We start from the raw sequence: 18,158 nt of genomic DNA on the forward strand, positions 1-18,158 counted from the left end.
CTTCGTAACTGAATCTCACGTCGAACTGCGGAATTTTGGGGACTCTGTCGCTTTTGTACATATGAATACTGAACTACTTGCCCGAACTTTACAGTAGAGTGTTCTGATGCGGTGTGTTACGCAGTTGCGTAGCGCGGGTCCCTATATGCGCGTTTGTGCAGCATGGAGTGGCGATGAATGATCTTACTACAGGACTCTCTGCTTAGCTGCTGGTCCTGTTCAGTAACGGAATAAAAAAGCATTTGAGCACCTGTGACTAGACACATTATGTGTACCTTCAGTAAAATATCAGATGTACTTTCATACTCGCACATGTAGTTATTTGGTACCAGTAACCCAACAAAAGGTGAAGGGATACATACTTTTTTAGATGGAAGTCATGTGGAGCTGACTGTTCACACACAGAAAGAGGAAGAGCCCCTTTCTTGGAGACACAGAAAACCAGACTTTCTGTGATGATTTGACGATTTCTTCGCATCATATGACATTTTCTTTGTAATGCAAAGGCAACAGCACATCAGAAGGAGCACATTGGTTTTGCTCTGAAATCTGATGTGTCGTACTTGGTTATCTGCCTGGTAGATAGGTCCTTTTTAAAAGCAATTATAACAACAATGTCCCAAACGGACATGCACCACTAACAGAGACTGTGCAGAAAGCTCATTTTCCCAATCATCTTCTAAATGCTGGTCTGGCAGCACGCTTCCACTGGAAATTCAACACTCCTGCACATAAATGAAGTCCTATGTAGCTCGCGTTTAGTATAGACCTACTTCTGAAAGAAGCTGCCGTCCCGTGACACGCCAAACAATCTCAATCTAAGCATGTTCTGACCGTGAGCGTGTCACGTGCCTTTTTAATTATCCTAGAGGCAATAATAGCGAACTGAGGATTTACCTTATCGGTATACGAGCCAATATTGCCCTTCTGGGCGCACAGTGGCACGAGCAGTAATGGGGAGTTGCCGGTCAACCTCCCGGGATGCCGCGTTGCTGGCGATAGGCGATGTGGCGAAAACCGAAACCACGGCAGCTATACTCAAAAATGGCGCGTAAACGTAGTCTCCGTCTCCGCACATACATGGCGCGCACTTATGCATAAGGCGTATTACGATAGAAGACCAGCAGACTCGCAACTAGTAGAAGTTTAATGGAAGTAGAACATTATATACAGAAAAAAAAGAGAACATTCAACCAATCGCAACACAGTAGAAACCTGAAACGAACTTGCAACAAAGAGGGGTACATGGATTGATAACAAAGGCATCTGCACGTGTGACCCAACACCCCTCATGACACGTGCAACATTAACAGACAAGGTAATCTCTTTCAGGTTGAGTTAGGGCAATTGAAGGCACACTTATGCAACTGTTGTCGCGTAAACTGATGTGAAGCGCCTCTATAATCCCCCGAACAGTTTTTTCCGACTCCTCTCTATTACTCTAGTGTTCCTGAATTGCGGGGAACAAGAACACTCATTACAATGAATTGAAAGATGGCCAGAAGGAGTGCGGCCTAAAGATGGGGCATGTTCAAAGAGACGAACATTAAGGCGGCGCCCGGACTGCCCAATGTAAAAAAAAAAAAAAAAAACCTGTCCGCGTCTTTTGCTGCACTTGCAATCAAATATGTTCTACAACCAACTACCCCGCTACAAACCGCTTGTCATCCCACGTTATCTTGGATAAACGTAAGCGATGGTTCTTTGCGCCAGTGTGAACCTGCATGGAAATATTTACAGCGAATAGAGTAATTGAAGCGGAGAAAATGGGCACCGCGAATGCCGAAACTCTCGCGGCTCTGAACAGCGAGCGCCGCCGCCAGTGGGGCAGGGCATGAGAAGTCACGTGCTTACGGCTGCCAGCGCTGCCACTCTCTGACGTCGGCGCTTTGCTCGGGAGTGTATTCGAGGCTCAGTCATATTCGGACCGTGTGCTTTTACATGAAAACGCCGCGACCTTCGATTCCTTGGCTTGTTTGCGGGATTTTAGTGAAATAAAAGTATTCGATAGGTGAACCGTTTGTTTGTATTACGTTGTAAGCTGTTTCGATTTTACTCACAGCTTTTCTTCCTTCCTTTTTTTTTTTTGTGAAAACGTGGCTAAGATACGTACCCTGTGACTAGTACCAAGATGTCCGTTTTGTGAAAGAAGCCATAGTGCTCGGCCCTGTAAGTCGACGTGAACTTTGCCAAAGTGGTTTGCATATCGGTAACGCCATGAGGGCCGTATATGCCGAAAGTTGAAATGTACTTGTCATCCGCGGCCTGTAATAAACGAACACCTGAAATAAGTATAGCTAAAGCACTTCAAACTATAGTTGCACCAGTCACGGGCCCTGCAGTCGTCAATTCAAACCACTTTTAACCGTAACATTCACCCCGAAATGTTTGTTCCCTGAAACGTGGATTATAAGTGCGGGAACCTGCGGGAACCTGGGGGAGGGGGGATATATTTATTAAAACAAAGAACACAGAAGAACAAAGAAAACAGGAAAGGTCAGTCAAAGTGGACCGCGTCTTGCTATTCCGCAAAAAAAAAAAAAAAAACAGAAATAAAAGTGCATGAGATAAAATAAATAAATACAAAATGAAAATAATTAGGGAATAAAGGAACAACGGTCAAATAAGTATGAGACAGATTAAAGACAAAGATGGCAAAAAAAAGAGACACCAACAAACTGTGAAAGAAGGATGAGATGGATTACAAAAGAAAGAAAAAGAAGAAGAACCTGATTTATAGGTAACCTTTATTTCGTTGAACTGCACCGAGTATAAAAATAATACGGATATCGTGGCTCCACAATGTATTATTTGAGAATGTTGACACAGATTCCCTACGGAACAGACACTAAGGGTTAGTGGGGAGTGCAAAGGAGAAAGCAGTAGGGACGTTCCAAATTTGACATTTGTTTGTACACACTAAAAAAAGGAGTAAAATAGGGACTAACTGCAGCTTTCAGTTACCTAGATTGCAGTTACTCCCATTTTAATCCCTTAACCCCGACATTTACTCCCAAGGACTGCTAATCGTCACTGAACTTCGAAAAAGGTCTTCCGAATGCAACAATCAACGTAAATATGGTGCGTTGGTCAATTTCATGACATAGGGCTGTATAACTCAGCCAGCTCGGCAATCTACCGCCCACGCAGAGCAAGAAACAGCTCGCGCCAATTTCTTCGCAAATTGTCACCTATATATGTCGCAAGATTTTGTACTCGATATATCACGGTTGAAGGTTTGATTCAAAGTATTTTCATGCATGGACACGAATTATGTATTGATACCCTTAGAACAGAGCGTGAAATGCACTCTCCACTCTCTAACGTTCACTTGCTCGATTGCAGTTACTCCTGAAAGGGGCATTTTTTTGTGGCAATGCATTTAGTCCCGAAAAGGAGCAAAATTACTCCCTTTTTCCTTAGAGGGGAGATTCCACGCGAAATGATCCAGCGGACCTGGTCGGCCCTCACAAAACTATCGCGAATTTTTACGAAAATTTGTTTAGCAGTCCCTAATAGTGCAAAACGACACACCGCGAAACATTTCTTCCCAGATCTCAGTGTGGCGTGTGCTAGACACGAGCAAAGTTCGCAGCGCTGGCGAAAACCGTGCCTGGCGTGAACGGCAGGTGCGGCTCATAGAAAGCACCTAGAACTGTGCGGTTTTCTTTTGCATATAGAGGAAACTTTGCTTTACGCAGCGTTCAAATCCCGGTTGTCGTGCTGTAATCGGTGCTAGTATACAAAGGCCGGAAGTTGCGCAATTTTCCTCCTACTTCGTGATTTTTTGTGGAAAATCAAACCACTAAATTTTAATGAATATTTTTCCTGGCAAGGCCTCGTGGAATACTTCAACAGGAAAAATCTCAAGACACGTAACTCTTGTAGTCATTGCAGGAAACAAAGAGGAAGTATGCGATTTTTTCAAAATTCGCTACAATCGAGCGTAAAACACGCAATGAAGAGGTCGGAAGAGACGCCTGAAACCAACACAGTTTTATAGAGTGAGCCTTCCTCTACAACATATTAAAAAATCTCGAGGGTGTTTTTTCGTATACAAGAGAACATAATTTTTTTGTAGTAGAGGGTATTACGGCCACAGTGACCCACGTTGCATGCATTCGGTGCGGTGCTATATTCGTTCCTTCGGCTCCCGTTTTAATTCTACGTATTTCCGATTTGTTTCTGGTTGGTTTTCAATATGACTACCACCAGGACCAAAGGAACATGGCTCCAGTTGAGAGCTTTGGAGTTCCAATTCACCAGTATCAATATTATAGGCGTGTAGATGCATGTTCAGTTGATGAAAGGTCCCTCTAACTGTCACATTTAAATGCTGAACAATTCAGCAAAAATATTAACCACGAAAAGTCTAGCAAATTATAACGCTAGAGGAAAAGACGAACGTGCAAAAAAGTCATTTACATGGTAGTACTGGAAATGACGGAATCTCGTGGTTGTGGTTCATCGTCCCTGCTGTCCTAGGTTCCAGTCAGGCTCACAGGTATATAAAGCCTTGCACCAATTGCGTATGGAAGCGTATGCCCGCGGATATCCGCAAGAAACTTCTGGGTTCGGATAAAATATGCACGCTTGTTGTGATCTGCGGATCGGACGCCGACGGCGCCGGCTCAGGAGCGGGTATGACTCGGATAAACCGCGACCATCAGTTTGCTTCACACTAGGTACAGAACATAGAGTACAAGGTGTACGAAGGCCGCTCGCGCATCTGAGAGAGATCTCTGGCGTCTCGTGTCGAGGTGCGCGTTCGCCGCCGATCTTGCGTTTCACTTGCAATAAACTCTACTTATCCCGTTTGGTGCAAAATGTGTTGCTGTGCTTGGTGTCCTATAATCTTTCATGGAAGCTAAACCTGTACTTGCGGTCGTGTATCCTTTGGTAGCATCATGGACACTCAGGACCTGTCCTCGCTACAAAAGCTATACCGCTCCGTCCTTTTCACTGTCCAAACGAAAGAGAGGAAGTCGCCCGTGTGGATGGAGTTTGGTGACAGCTTTTTTTGTTGGCCTTTTTCTCCTTCTTTTTTTTCTTTTCTTTTCTGTTTTGTGCTGACGGGAAATAACGTTTATTTGCTGGAAAATTGGCCTGATATATCGAGCATAGAAACTGAACTATTGCTCCGTGCCGTGGGAGACGCGAATTTTTCGGATAGGATGCGGATGTCAGAAAGCTCATCCGCGCAGGGCTTTAGCTCACACGACAAAAAGTATTACTTAGACCTGCCCATTACCGCTAAACCCCAATCTCCGTTGGCGGCACCGCGCACCCCGGAAACAATGCCATAAACTTAACCACCCAGGATTGCAATACACGTGTTATGCTACAGAAGCAAAGATTATGGTATGCTTGCAGAAGTCTGTGCCACAGCATATTGCTTGCTCAGTGGAACCCAACCAGACCAGAGAAAAATTAAAAATAAAACGAATTAAAACAGGAGCCCAAGAAAAAAATATAGCACCCCACTGGATACATGCAACGTGGGTCACTGTGGTCGTAATACCCTCTACTAGAAAGAAAATATTTTCTCCTGTATACGAAAGAACACCCTCGAGATTCTTTATTATGTTGTAGAGGAAGGCTCGTTCTATAAAACTAATCAAGTCGAATTATGCGATAATTTCGTCCGGGATTTCCGATATCGCGGTCAGTGGTCGGCGAAAAATGGCATGACAGTGTAGTTTCGAAATTGACTGGAACGGTTGCGACGGTCCCTTAAGAGCGGAGGAGGAAAGCAAAAGAAATGAGACAATTTTGCGACGGTGTCGCCATCCCTCGTCGGAAGCGGTAACATGATCGCATGAGCCGGCCTTCAGCTCCAAGGCGAAAGAGTCCTCTATGGGAGGTGCACAGGAACTCAAGGGAGGTTGTGTCGCTATACATACAGAGAGTCCCAGAAAACGTGTCGCTCAATTATAATAAATAATTACAAAAACTACGGCACGTAGAATCATGCGGTCAACGACAATTGTACTTATTGGTTTTTACCACTTCCTCATGTGAATGTCATGTACGGTTAATTTAATTATGTAAATACTTGCTAACTGAACACAGAAATTTGACAAACGAAGGTCGCTTTTTTACCCCACGAATGAGAATAGCGTGTCTAATTTACTCAAATTAATGATTATTGACTGGGATATACAGAACTTACCCAACGGAAAAAATAGCCGAATATCATGTTTTACGGAGCTCCCATATGATAGCGCGCGACGAATGCTTCAGCGCAATCGTTTTCTGTCCGACGAAAGGAGGTTGAAAACCCAGCCCGCCCCGGAGTCGCAGAAAGACATGGCTTATCGCGTCCCACTTTCGCTGGGACCCAAGCAGCACAATGTACTGAAGGTCGAGTGCAATAGGGGTGGACGGTATGTGTCTTATCAATGTTCTTTAGTTTCATCAGTCTGTTCAAGACCTTCCACCTACCCGTCCAGCCCTATTGCATTCGACTTTTCAGTACATTTTGCTGCTTGGGATGTACTAAAAGTCGAGTGCATTAGGGGTGGACTGGTAGGTGGAAGGCCTTCAACAGACTCATGAAGATAAAAACATCGATAAGACAAATACCGTCCGCCGCTATTGCACTCGGCTTTCAGTACATTGTGCTGCTTGGCAATGCTTTCCATCTCCGAATTTCAGGAACTGTTGCATTTTCTACCATCACACTGTGGGCTGAGATTAGAACCTCCTTTCATCGGACTGAGAGCGATTGCGCTCAAGAACTCATCCCGCGTTATGGTCCGGTGCTCCGAAAAGCATGGTGTTCGGCTATTTTTCCCATGGGATAGCTCGTGAATATAACTCTCAATTATCATGAACTCGGAAATTCGGTACGCTCTTCACGTTGGTTGAGTAAAAAAAGTGACTTTTACTTGGCAAATCTGCGAGTTGAGTTCTCTACACAATTTAACTTGATGACATAATTAAAATGATACATAACATTCACATCAGGGGGGTCAAAAACATAAGAAGAAATGCCGTTGACCACATGATTCCAGGTGCCGTAGTTCTTTTATTATAATTCAATGACACGTTTTAGGGGACACCCTGTGTAGGGGGATGTCAGGGTAGTTGCCTGGACGTGGACAAATCACTGATCGTGCATCGCTTCAAAGATTTTCGTCCCTCACGCATTCCTACTTGCTGGTTATCAAAAAATAGTTTGCGACAATCATGAGACCATTCAGGGAAATTCGTTTTTTGTGGCCTGAACCGCTAGGCTTCTTTATGAATTCAGTATAATTGCGGCGGTCCAAAATATCTACACGGAACGTTTACACGCTCGTCTACGTCGATTCTGTCAATTTCAAGATGATGGACATTCGAAGTAATGGACAACAATTGTATGTGGGTCCTTGATGCCGATGGCGTGAGATCTATCTGTGAGAAAGTTTTGCGAATGCGTTCCGGAATACTTACGTCCTTATTGAAAGTGAAGCCAGTGATCTTTATAGTCACTTTCGGGTCTGGGATGGTTTCATATCGGAGGTTTATCTGAAATTAAAAAAAAAAATGCGTGTAATCATAAAAATACATGAGCTAAGCAAGTGCTTTTTGTGTAAAGGTCGTATGAGCGCCATGTTGATGTCCCCTAATTTCTTGGGGACAACAGCCGAACGCCAAATCTGTAACACTTTGCGATGTAAAGTTTCATATAAAAGCAGGGAAGTATAACGGACGTATTTTCGTTACTGTGTCCATTAGCGTTACTACTATACTTTCATTTCCTTCATCCGTTTCTGATACCAGCGTTTCAATTCGTTTCCATTATTGTTTCCGGTAATAGAACAGCTGTTAAAGATATGCGGGAGGGCAGCCCCTCCGGCGCTGTCAGCACCCTGTTTTCGACAAGTGCTGCTTCGGTGTCACGCGCACACACGACACAAGTAATTTTACGCCTTTGTAATGCGCACATCTTGCAGCATTTTTGAAGAATGGTAGGAACACGTCTTCAGTCAGTCTTCTGTCTTCAGTCAGTTTGAGTCCAGCAACCCAACCCAAGACGGGCGTAACCTTCATCCAATGTCGCATTCGTAGGCGAACGCTCTCGGTATAGTAAACTGTACTTCCATAGCCACGGCGAAATGAAGAAAGTAAAAAACAAAAAGAAAAATCACATGCTGTCATCCTCGTGCTGTGCTTGGGTAGAGTGCGTGGACTCTATGTCGTGTGAGTCTGTAGGAAGGTAGGTCATAGTAGTAAGTCATAGTGATAGGTTATAGGTAGGCAGGTAGGTAGGTGTCATGTAGGTACAATTAATGTTACGAGTAGGACGCTAGTGATGCACCCTCGATATCATATATTGCGCTTTGCTTCCATGCTGCCGTGTAGTATTTGAGCAGTACAGGGAATGAAGCCGTCACAATACAATAATAAAATGAAAAGTCACTGAAATATTATCGCACATGAGTAATAGCCATTACCCGAATTCAAAACCCGACGATAATTTTCGTTTCCGTTTCTGTTTCCGGTAATGGAAGACAGTGGTATGCGTTTCCGTTACCACCTCCAATTTCGGCAGTATACCGGTGCTGTTTACTTTACCATTACCGTTACCCTTCCCTGTATAAAAGGCGAACGACTTTCGTATTCAACAGCCAGAAAATAAAACGATATCATAGTGTGCGCTGGGACAACCAATTGACAAGTGAGGACGCGTAGATTTAATTAGTATAGCAACAGAAAATACGGTACAAATCACTTCACTCACTAACTAAAATACTGTTGTGTGAACGACTGTGTTGTTTAACGGATTTGATGCCGCCCCTGCCACAAATTAATAAAGTACACAGATAGAGTACGTTACCCCTTGCAGAAGCAATGGGCTGTTACCAGAGCGCTAGTATGCTTCCTGGGTGACTCTGGGCTCCTGGACTGCCTCTGAGCGATCGTGTACTCATGCCCCCCCCTGCTGCCCATGTGCCGCTTGCATCTTTCTTGTTTTCTGTTTGTGTTTTTTTGCAAGGAATAGCAAGTCGACTTCTGCCTGGCTGACCTTTCCTTTTTACCTGCCTCCTTTTTTTCCCAATAAACATATCCCCCCTCCCCTGAGCGAGTATTTCAGCAGTTAAAGTAAGGAGATTGAACCACAAGAGGGACATCGCAGGAATTGCTAATGAAATATAGTGCCTTCAAACTGATGGACTGCATTTACTAGATGTTGCAAATGTAATCTGATACAAGTGTACTTACGGAATTAAGAACGGCTCCATAGTACGCAATAATGTCGCTATCTTTGTAATTGAACAGCTTGTAGTACACAGCGTCCATGACTACATGTACTTCCGGCTTGATTGCGGTGATGCTGCGTCCTTCTGCATGATAGTAACCGAGTAGTACGTCATTATTCACCTGTTGCCTGGCAAGTCGAAAGGTAAGACGTTGTAGTGGGAGTGGCCGGTGTTATCATCAGCGCCGGTGGCCCACTTGGCGCGACCATTAAAACCTCGCGGTCAGTTTGGTTCTGATCGACGACCAGATTGCCCATCTCTCTCTGAGTCCTATTGCCTGGTCGCGACAACTGGTGACCTGAATGCCATGGAATTGAATGTCACTAGACGCGACAATCTAATGCATGAGAGTGCACCCGTGGTGTAATGGTATCACACCCATGACACTCGCGTCTGTTTTTACTGGACACGGGATTGCAAGAACTCCTTCAATATATGGTCTTTGCGCCTTTGAAACTCCCCTTACTGACAGGGGTGGGTACCGCCTGCACATCGCACACTAGATCCTCTTAAAGTTACAGTCACCTGCGGAAAAGTGTGTATAAAAGGAGTACCACAACGTTTGACATTCTTCGACAGCCTCTTTGGACAACTTTCTCTGCAAAAAAAGCTAAAGTATTAAGTAAGTGGGTGCTGAAAACTATGGGAGAGACGTATGCCAAAGACATATGGGTGACGTATTTCCCTACGCTATTCAGAGGAAGCGGGTGGCCGTCTGAGCCGCAGACGATTGCCTCCGAACTCGTCTGCTCCGATCCTCCCGGATGACCGCCGCTCAGACGGTTCACCTTTAACACGTGCTATGATTGGTCTGTTACGGTATATGACGTTTTTTTTTGTGTGTGTGTTTTCAGACATATTTTCGTTACCCTGTGATGTGTGATCAACGAAAAATAAAATGGCACCATAGTTTCGGAACGACGGGGACGGAGCCAACCGCCCCTTCAAAGAGACACTCTGGCGCCGCCGCGGCGTAATGTTAGAGTTAGACGTTTATTAGACTGTACGTTACTTGAAGACGAGAGATGCAAAATGTTATCTAGCAGTGCGTCGTACATTCTTCAGTGCTGCGTTACCGCAGAGGAATTCGTAGCATTATGCTTACCGATGAGGATGCGGTCATGCTGCTGACTGTCGTCGTCTGAGCGAGGCATGAAAACTGTTGGAAAAGAAAGTAGACTAGGTTGCACCATTATCGCAGTAATTTCTTCACACGGAACAACACGGAATTTGTTCTACAGTCGAAAGACGTAACTTTATTGCCTAACGCACTCGAAGCAAACAATTGCGCCGAATGATTCATCATTGCCCTTGCTTTGAGGTAGCGGGACGTGCGCTCCTATTAGAGCGATAGCTGTAGCAGAGAGGTCTTGCTGTGTTGACGGTTTCAGCACGACGCAGCAGAAACGAAATGACGTGACGGCGGTATGGCGGGGAAATCGCGGGTTCAAACTCGGTCGAGGAGGCAACTCGGTAGAAGGTTACAAGCTCCAAAATAAAGATGCAAAATTTTCCGAAATTTTGAATCGCTCGAAAAAAGCCGCCTTTTTTTTACCAGGTTGTTTCCGAAAAAAAATGTAAAATGGCAACAAACGTGGTTACAGCGTCACTTTTCGATTTCAAATTGAGTCTTAGCGTTGTCAGCGAAACCACAGCATACAATGAGCTAGAAGCTTTAGCAGTGTACAGCATCCCATAAGACAGCTGTCTACCCAGCGATAGGTAATTAGAACAACCCGTCCCCTCCAACCAGAACGCCGGCATTATGTGAACGCGACGGCGATCGGTTGGAACGGACAGACGCGGCAATAAGTTGGTGGTTATTGGCGGAACGCATTGGTGGTTGGAACGCATCAAGGGCACGAAATTTTATATTTTTGAATTTTGTCGCCTGAACATTTTGGGCAATTTTTCCGTAGACGAGGAAATAAACGAAAAAATCGTTTTCCACAAAAATTTCCGAGCTTTTTTCCGGGGCTTCGCATCTCAAGCTCAGGCACGCCGTCTTCCATGACAGATGTTAAATGTGGTGCGCCGTGTGCAGAAATTTCGGCGCATCTTGAAGGACCTTCTGGAGGGCGATATTACTCCACAGACCAGAGCACTGCGGCGACGCTCATGATCGTAGTTGTCGCTCGAAATAAAGCCCCACGGCCCCACGGACTTTCCGGTCGCTACTGCCACTTGTAGACGTCAGGTCGACCTCTGGTCCTTCATCACATGAACTTTTCATCTCTTCATCTTCTGTTTGTGAGCGGGTCGCCCAGTCTTGTGGGGAGGGGGAATTGTAGGACTTTATCTGTTTCCACGTTTCGCCGGGCTGAACTTTGTTATCGTCGTTGGTTGTTATCATTATTTGCTGGTGTTATCTACTGTTGTGGCTGCGGAACTGTTGTAGGGGGCGCGTACGCCGTAAACAGGATAAAAGGCATCGAGACTGATGCGGGTCTCTCTTTCTGGCTGTGGCAATTGGGACGGCAAGTGCTGTGCGAAGGTATGGAATAAATCCTTGTTTGTTATTTGAACCTTTTCGTTTGCTGTGTCTTCCATGGCGACAGCACGGACGGACTGACGCCCCGAGGTTGTGGAAACACGGGTTTCCACACCCTACACACTATCAACAACACACAGACACAACACGTCAACACTACCGGCTAGCGACACATTCGTTCGAGCAAAGAAAACATACTGGTTGGAACGCTTAACCAACCATTGGGACACCTGCAAATAACACGCGCTGTAGGCGAAAACAGGTGCAAGGTTTTGTAATCAACTCCAGTATTCTTATTTATTTCTTTTTTCTACATGCCTAGCATTACGCTTACCGTAGTCGTGCGTGACAGCTTCAGACCTCAAGGTTTCCGCACGGTGGAGTAGATGAGGAACGTGGCCTTCTGCAGTGCGTTCCATCGTCAACAGAGGGCGGATGCGTAGCTCATCGCCGATGATGCCATTCTACAAAATCACAACTATTACATTTCTGATTCAGGGCTAAATACTGACGACAGAAATTAGGCAAACTCGATATGGATTACAAAGATGCCGCCCCCGAATTGACAACGCCGCTCAAATGAACAAAGCTACTGCCAAAACAGATAGCAATCTCGTAACCCCCCTCCCCCCACCGTAGACGCCGGAGGATGCCTGTCTTTAGTGATGGGCTGAACGCCGCGGGCGTACCATGTTTTAGATGCTTCGCATTTCTCCTGTGATAGCCGTAAAAATGTGTGCACCGTCTCGCTTACACAAGTCAATGGAATGGCAAGGTTCACTCTGAAGGATAGCTGACTCTAGCACATTTATGTGGCGAAGTCCCCTTCTGACATTGCAGGGCCGTCTATCAACGACACGTTGGAAGACACAACTGTATTTGCTTTGGTGCAAGTGTCGGCTCTACCCGCATAGCGGAAAATCTACCGCCTGCCATTACGTTCATATGTGATCCGTTTCGCCATTGTATGATGCTAAACTTTACAAGCATTAAAACGAGGCTGCGGCGAACGAAGTTACACATTTCTACTAATGGCTTAATTCGTTAAAACAAAGGAAATATAGTGCAAACGAACAATAACTTTCATCTTGATGATAGGGTGCTCAGCTGCTACAAATATGGGTGCGAGCTGCGAGCGGAGAAGGGTCAACGAGTATTCACGCCCGTCTTGGTGTGGCATCACTCTAAGATAAGGCTACACGACGACGTTCGTGGGCTTTGAACTGGAGCTCCCTGGCCAAGCATTGACATCAGGCAATAGGAAAATGTGTGTTATGTGAGCATCTACATTCAGTTTCGTGAACAGTTTTGTGTCCTTTTTCAAAACATCGAAATGCATCATCTTTTCTGAATACGGTCGGAACTGCATTTTAAATGGCGGCGGCCATGCAACGGGGACTCGGACAGGTGGCAGCGGCCTGTGATTTATTTATTATTTATTTATAATATAATATTTATTAATATATAATATATAGTTATTTGTTTATTATTTATTAAGTATTGATTTCCTCTATGAGCGTCACAATGTTCACCGAAGCCACGAAGCAGGGCACAGCTGGTTCTCCAATGGATTTCAGCCCATTTCAGTGTCGAAGGGAATGCACTGGCCGACAGCGCCGCAGAAGCAGCTCTCTCGTCTCGGTGACGGACGCGTATTGCGCTGCACAGAGGAGATCGTCGCTCCGTACTTCGACGCCTCGTGACTCCTTTGGCTTCCCGCCAATGGACCGCTGACATTCTCCCCCATGCAGCCATGCAGAGCAGAGTTGACCCCGTGCTCACTTTCCGCGCGCCCCGACATACCTGTTGTCAAGGTACCGCATTAGTTCATCGAATGCGCCTCGGTGTGGCTTTTACGGCGCAGTGACGCTACCGCTTGAGACAAGTTGCCTCTCCCGACTGCAGCCACTGAGGTACTCTAGAAGATCTAAAGCACATTCTTGCCCATTGCGCACGCTCCCAACCTTCAAGAGCCGTACTTTCCGGATCATTTAACGAGCTAGACTCTCGCTCACTCTCTCTCACAAAATTACTTGACCCTGGCCACATCCAGCCCACAAACGCTCTGCCCTTGAATTCCCTTCACCTTTCTTGATATCATAGGACTTCCGTCCTTACTGTGAAGGAGCTGGTTATTTCATTTCCAGCATCGCCACCAACAATGGGGTATAGACTATCGCCAGTGGCGATGAAACTCCCCATTCATCATCTCGCTATAAAGGTGGTGTTGTTCACTGAAGCCTTGCATTGTCTAGGAAGGTGCGGCTTCCACCATATGGAGTTGGTAGCTGGAATTAATTGAACACGGACCAGGCAATTTGATCATTGCGAGAGAGCGAAAGTGGAAGTGGCTTAGCACAACGCCGGTGCGGCTCTGAAAGATTACTAGTCTAGACAGTGAAGAAAAAGGCAGTAGACAGAAGAAGAATGTAGGTAGTCTCCGTATTATTTTCACTTCGTCCAACTCCAACTCCAATATAGGCAGTTAAGGTTTTCCAAAGTAGTAATGACTGGACACAGACACTCCGCAACGCTACAAGGCTTCTGGACACGTTTAATTAGCAATTAGAGCTAATTGGGACCCCCCACATTAATCAGGACCCTCCAATGAGTCATCACACTAATTGGGGAGCATCTAACTCGAGTCCAGACCACCCTGTGCGTTGCTGACAACCTGTGTCCATAAAAAAATATGTAGAAAATAAAATAAAAAGATGGAATTGGAGTGGAGAGAAACAATTTATTCGAAAATCAACGACGACGCGGAGAAGAAACCGCTCCGCAACATCCGAGTGACCAGCGCCCGCCATGTTGGTAGTTGGCGACGGGCAGTTGCAGAGATCGACGACAGGTGGCCAAGTAGTTGCAAGGCATCACACCAGATGGCACCACTATCATAGCTCTATGCGAGAAAGACAGAACAAGACACTAGCAGCAGGTAGAAAATGCCAACACTGCTGAACAAGTATAGGCATGCGAGAGAAAAGGTCTAACGGCTACTGCTAAACAGAAAACAGTACACATCGGGGAAAAGGCGATCGACTAGGCCTAACCACAGCGCCTCAACACTATACACCTAACACAAGGCGGGAACCGCTAAACAACAGGCTTGCTCTCCGCTAAACAAGTCTAAACATGCGCGAAAAGGCTTAACACGAGCGCAATCAAACATCGACAAATCACTCGTTGGTCACCGCTAAACACAGCAAACATGCGAGAAAAGGAGCGCGGCAAATCACTCACCTTTTCCCCCGCGGCGACTGCTCATCAGCCAGGCAGAAACTGAGCGAGCGCGGGGACTGCGGAGCAAGCGAGCATACGTCTGCTCTCCGCGACAGCCAGACAGAAACTGAGCAAGCGCGGGGACTGCGGAGCAACCGAGCACACGTCTGCTCTCCGCGACAGCCAGCGAGAAACTGACTGAGGCGATGCGATGCGGCAGCTACGCATACGCGCGCGCACGCACGCTCCTAGGGCCCTCTGCTCCACCGGACCGCGCATGCGCGGGCGCTCCTAGCGGCGATGGGTGGCTTCTCAGTTTCGGTTTCACTCTCCTTTCTTTGCGCGCGCGTTTATGTGTATAAAGGCAACGCGCACCGCGCTCGCGTCAGCACCACGTGAAGATATACAGCTACCACTCGTTACAAAATTGTTCCCGCACCCACGCTTCTTGGCAAGAAGTGGAGAAGGAACGTTTCAACAGCGAAAGTCCCCGCAATGAGCTCGTCATCACTGCTTTTCGCTGCGTGATAAATATGGTAGGCTTTGGCAATGTAGAAGAGATCTCTCCGGGGCCACTGCAGGGGATGGTGCGTTGGATCTACGCCCGTTACAAGAACATCTGCATAACGGTTCCGGTCGGGCCCCTGGGACTGATGAGCGAATTTGTGAGCTTGTCCAATGCAGAATTCAACTACATCGCTGCAGACATCGTGGACCTTCTCGCTCGTGCCATCGCTCATATTAAGCACGCCCTGCGGAAGCAGCGACATTTGCAAGCAGTCTACATCGCGAACTTTGTCACCGACTTATTGAAATACCGCTTAGTTATCGACATGCAATCCATTAAACAGTCCGAATAACTTTGACAAGACTCTGTGTTTTCTTTCACTGAAACATCTTTATTGAATGCATACAAAGGAGTTGGTCGATAGATGCCTGCTCTTTGTTCCACGGTCACTCGCTGTACAAGGAGGGGACGTACTGCTATACAGGAAGGTAGTTTGGGCTATCGGGGCGGTTGCTCGACGGCTGTTGCTGTGCTGCATGATATGCGACGACAGCGCCCACCGCTTCCTGAAAAACAATGTCATACATAGAATACACTCTCACAGCAGAGACGATCAACTTACATTTTGCTCCACGAAACGTCTCACGCCGTGGATGAATGCCCCTCGTGGGCTTCCTATCAATCGTCGTAGAACCAGGACGTCTCCTCTCCCTCTTATTGCGCTGGTGGCGTCTGTACTTTGGACACCGCACCATGTCTTCCTCGATGTCATTGCGATATCGCATATGATGTCGACGATGACAACCAAACGAAAAACGAGAGAAGGATTTAATTTAAGCCCAATTTGAAATAATTCTCTCTTTAAGAACTCCTTAATTTTGTATAATCAAAATGGACTCTAATGAAATTCGTGTTATGCACGAATTCTCCCCCGTTTTGGAATAATCTAACGAAAAATGAGAGAAGGAGTTCAATTTTGAATAAGGCCAGATTGAAATGTACCCCCAAATCTTCCCCATTACGCCTAATCAGAATTCATATTAGCCATGAACTCTCTTACCCCTTTCCAATTTTGACTGGTGCGAGGGACGCCCCCAATTCCCCATTAAGCCTAAGCAGAATTCATATTTCCCATGAATTCACGTCCCTCCCCAATTTTGAATAGTGTGGGTGATGCTCCCCTAATTTTGAAGTTCGCGGAGCCTAATCGGACATCATGTTAGGCATGAAGTCCCTCCCCCAATTTGAAATAATTCTCCCGAGTGTACCTAGCAAATAGAGAAAAAGAGGCATTAATCAAACAACGATCTAAACACACAAATGCACTTACCTCCTACGCAAGCAGATCCAACATTGTGGTGACATCGTCGACATCATCATCTTTAACTGCAGTCTATCCCACGCTCGCTTTTATACGCAGGATCTGTGGTTTCCTATTCTTCTATTGTATTGGGGCAGAGAGAGAGATTCGCGTGATGCGAAAGACGATACGCAATTATTGTCTGTCGTGTTTACATGGGACGTTCGTGGTCTTCCATAAGAACCCAGGGATCCAATCTAGTAATAAAGGACCAGAATAAGGATTCTACGAACAAAAACCACAATCGAAAAACACTCATGGTATTTGACTCGCCAACCAGCGTTAAGCGAGTTCTCTTCAACCCGCTGCACTCGCTCTGTTCCGCTGGTGCACCATGGAGTACAGGAGGTGCTCCGCTTCCCCGAAGCTTAAAGGGGCAGCACCTTCTAGCAGTCAAGTCTGCTCCACTAAGCTTTGGGGCACTCTGAAAAAGAGCTCTTCCTCTAGTCCCCGCTGCACAGCGATTTCTCGCCACTCCGTGGTGTAGCACGCCATGAGCACTTCTGTGGTAGCAGTCTCTATGTCCTCTTCGCCTACGATGGCGAACGTTTGCAAAAACGACTCCATATCCAAGCGGGGCACATCTCCCCCCGCACCGGGGATCAGCTGGAAGAATAGCTGTACAATGTGTGTCACAGTGAAACCTACAGAGGAACGTAAGGTATTATAAAGAAACTATTTCTAAACAAGAAGAGAGAGAAACACTTACCAAATGAGGGACGAATGTGGACCAGAAGGTCCAAAATTGTCTGGTACGTAAGCAGCATTGTCTCGGCGGTCTTGGTTCGGGGATAGAGGACGAGGGGGGTACGGCGGGATGACCATCTTATGCTACAGGGTTCTCACGCTCGCACTAACCCCATTTACGTCATATCCATCGATTACGTAAATCCGTCAGTTTGCTTCTGTGACAAGACGCCGCCCTTTGTTCCTCCAATATCGTGGGAGGAGAAGGAGGAGGGGAGACACAGGGGGTTCGAGACCAGACACGTTCAAGGACTACAAAGATGGAGAGAGAGAGAGGGGGAACCGCTGTCACATCCTGTGTAGCCGTCCCAGAGTGGGATTCGAACCCAGGAACCTTCTACACTGGACGCGTCACACTACCCACCAGTCTAATTCGTACTGCGTGACGTTTTTTCGTATTGCGGGGTTCGTGTCTACACACGCCCCAAAATTTTCAAACACGTCTTAACATGTTCAAACGCGTTCAATGACGTCATAGAGAGGGAGAGGGAGGAACTAGTGTGTCCAGGGTCGACTTCGACGGTTCGCCGCCCGTGTCTGAACACGTCTTAACATGTTCAAACACATCTTAAAGGAGCAGTC

The 18,158-nt window shown here is 46.3% G+C and overlaps 1 protein-coding gene across 1 annotated transcript in view; it reads right to left on the bottom strand.

Moving 5' to 3' along the window:
- The window catches only part of LOC135365910 (venom metalloproteinase antarease TserMP_A-like), a 94,534-nt gene that overhangs the window by 20,365 nt on the left and 56,011 nt on the right, over positions 1 to 18,158 (bottom strand). Inside the window, exons 4-8 of the mRNA XM_064598578.1 lie at positions 12,074 to 12,203; positions 10,354 to 10,407; positions 9,211 to 9,332; positions 7,438 to 7,512; positions 2,114 to 2,265 (exon numbers count right to left, since the gene is read on the bottom strand). Coding sequence (XP_064454648.1) covers positions 2,114 to 2,265; positions 7,438 to 7,512; positions 9,211 to 9,332; positions 10,354 to 10,407; positions 12,074 to 12,203 — 533 coding nt within the window. The remainder of the gene's footprint in view (positions 1 to 2,113; positions 2,266 to 7,437; positions 7,513 to 9,210; positions 9,333 to 10,353; positions 10,408 to 12,073; positions 12,204 to 18,158) is intronic.

The sequence above is a fragment of the Ornithodoros turicata genome, chromosome 8 (assembly GCF_037126465.1).
Source record: "Ornithodoros turicata isolate Travis chromosome 8, ASM3712646v1, whole genome shotgun sequence".
In the NCBI taxonomy this organism is placed as follows: domain Eukaryota; kingdom Metazoa; phylum Arthropoda; class Arachnida; order Ixodida; family Argasidae; genus Ornithodoros; species Ornithodoros turicata.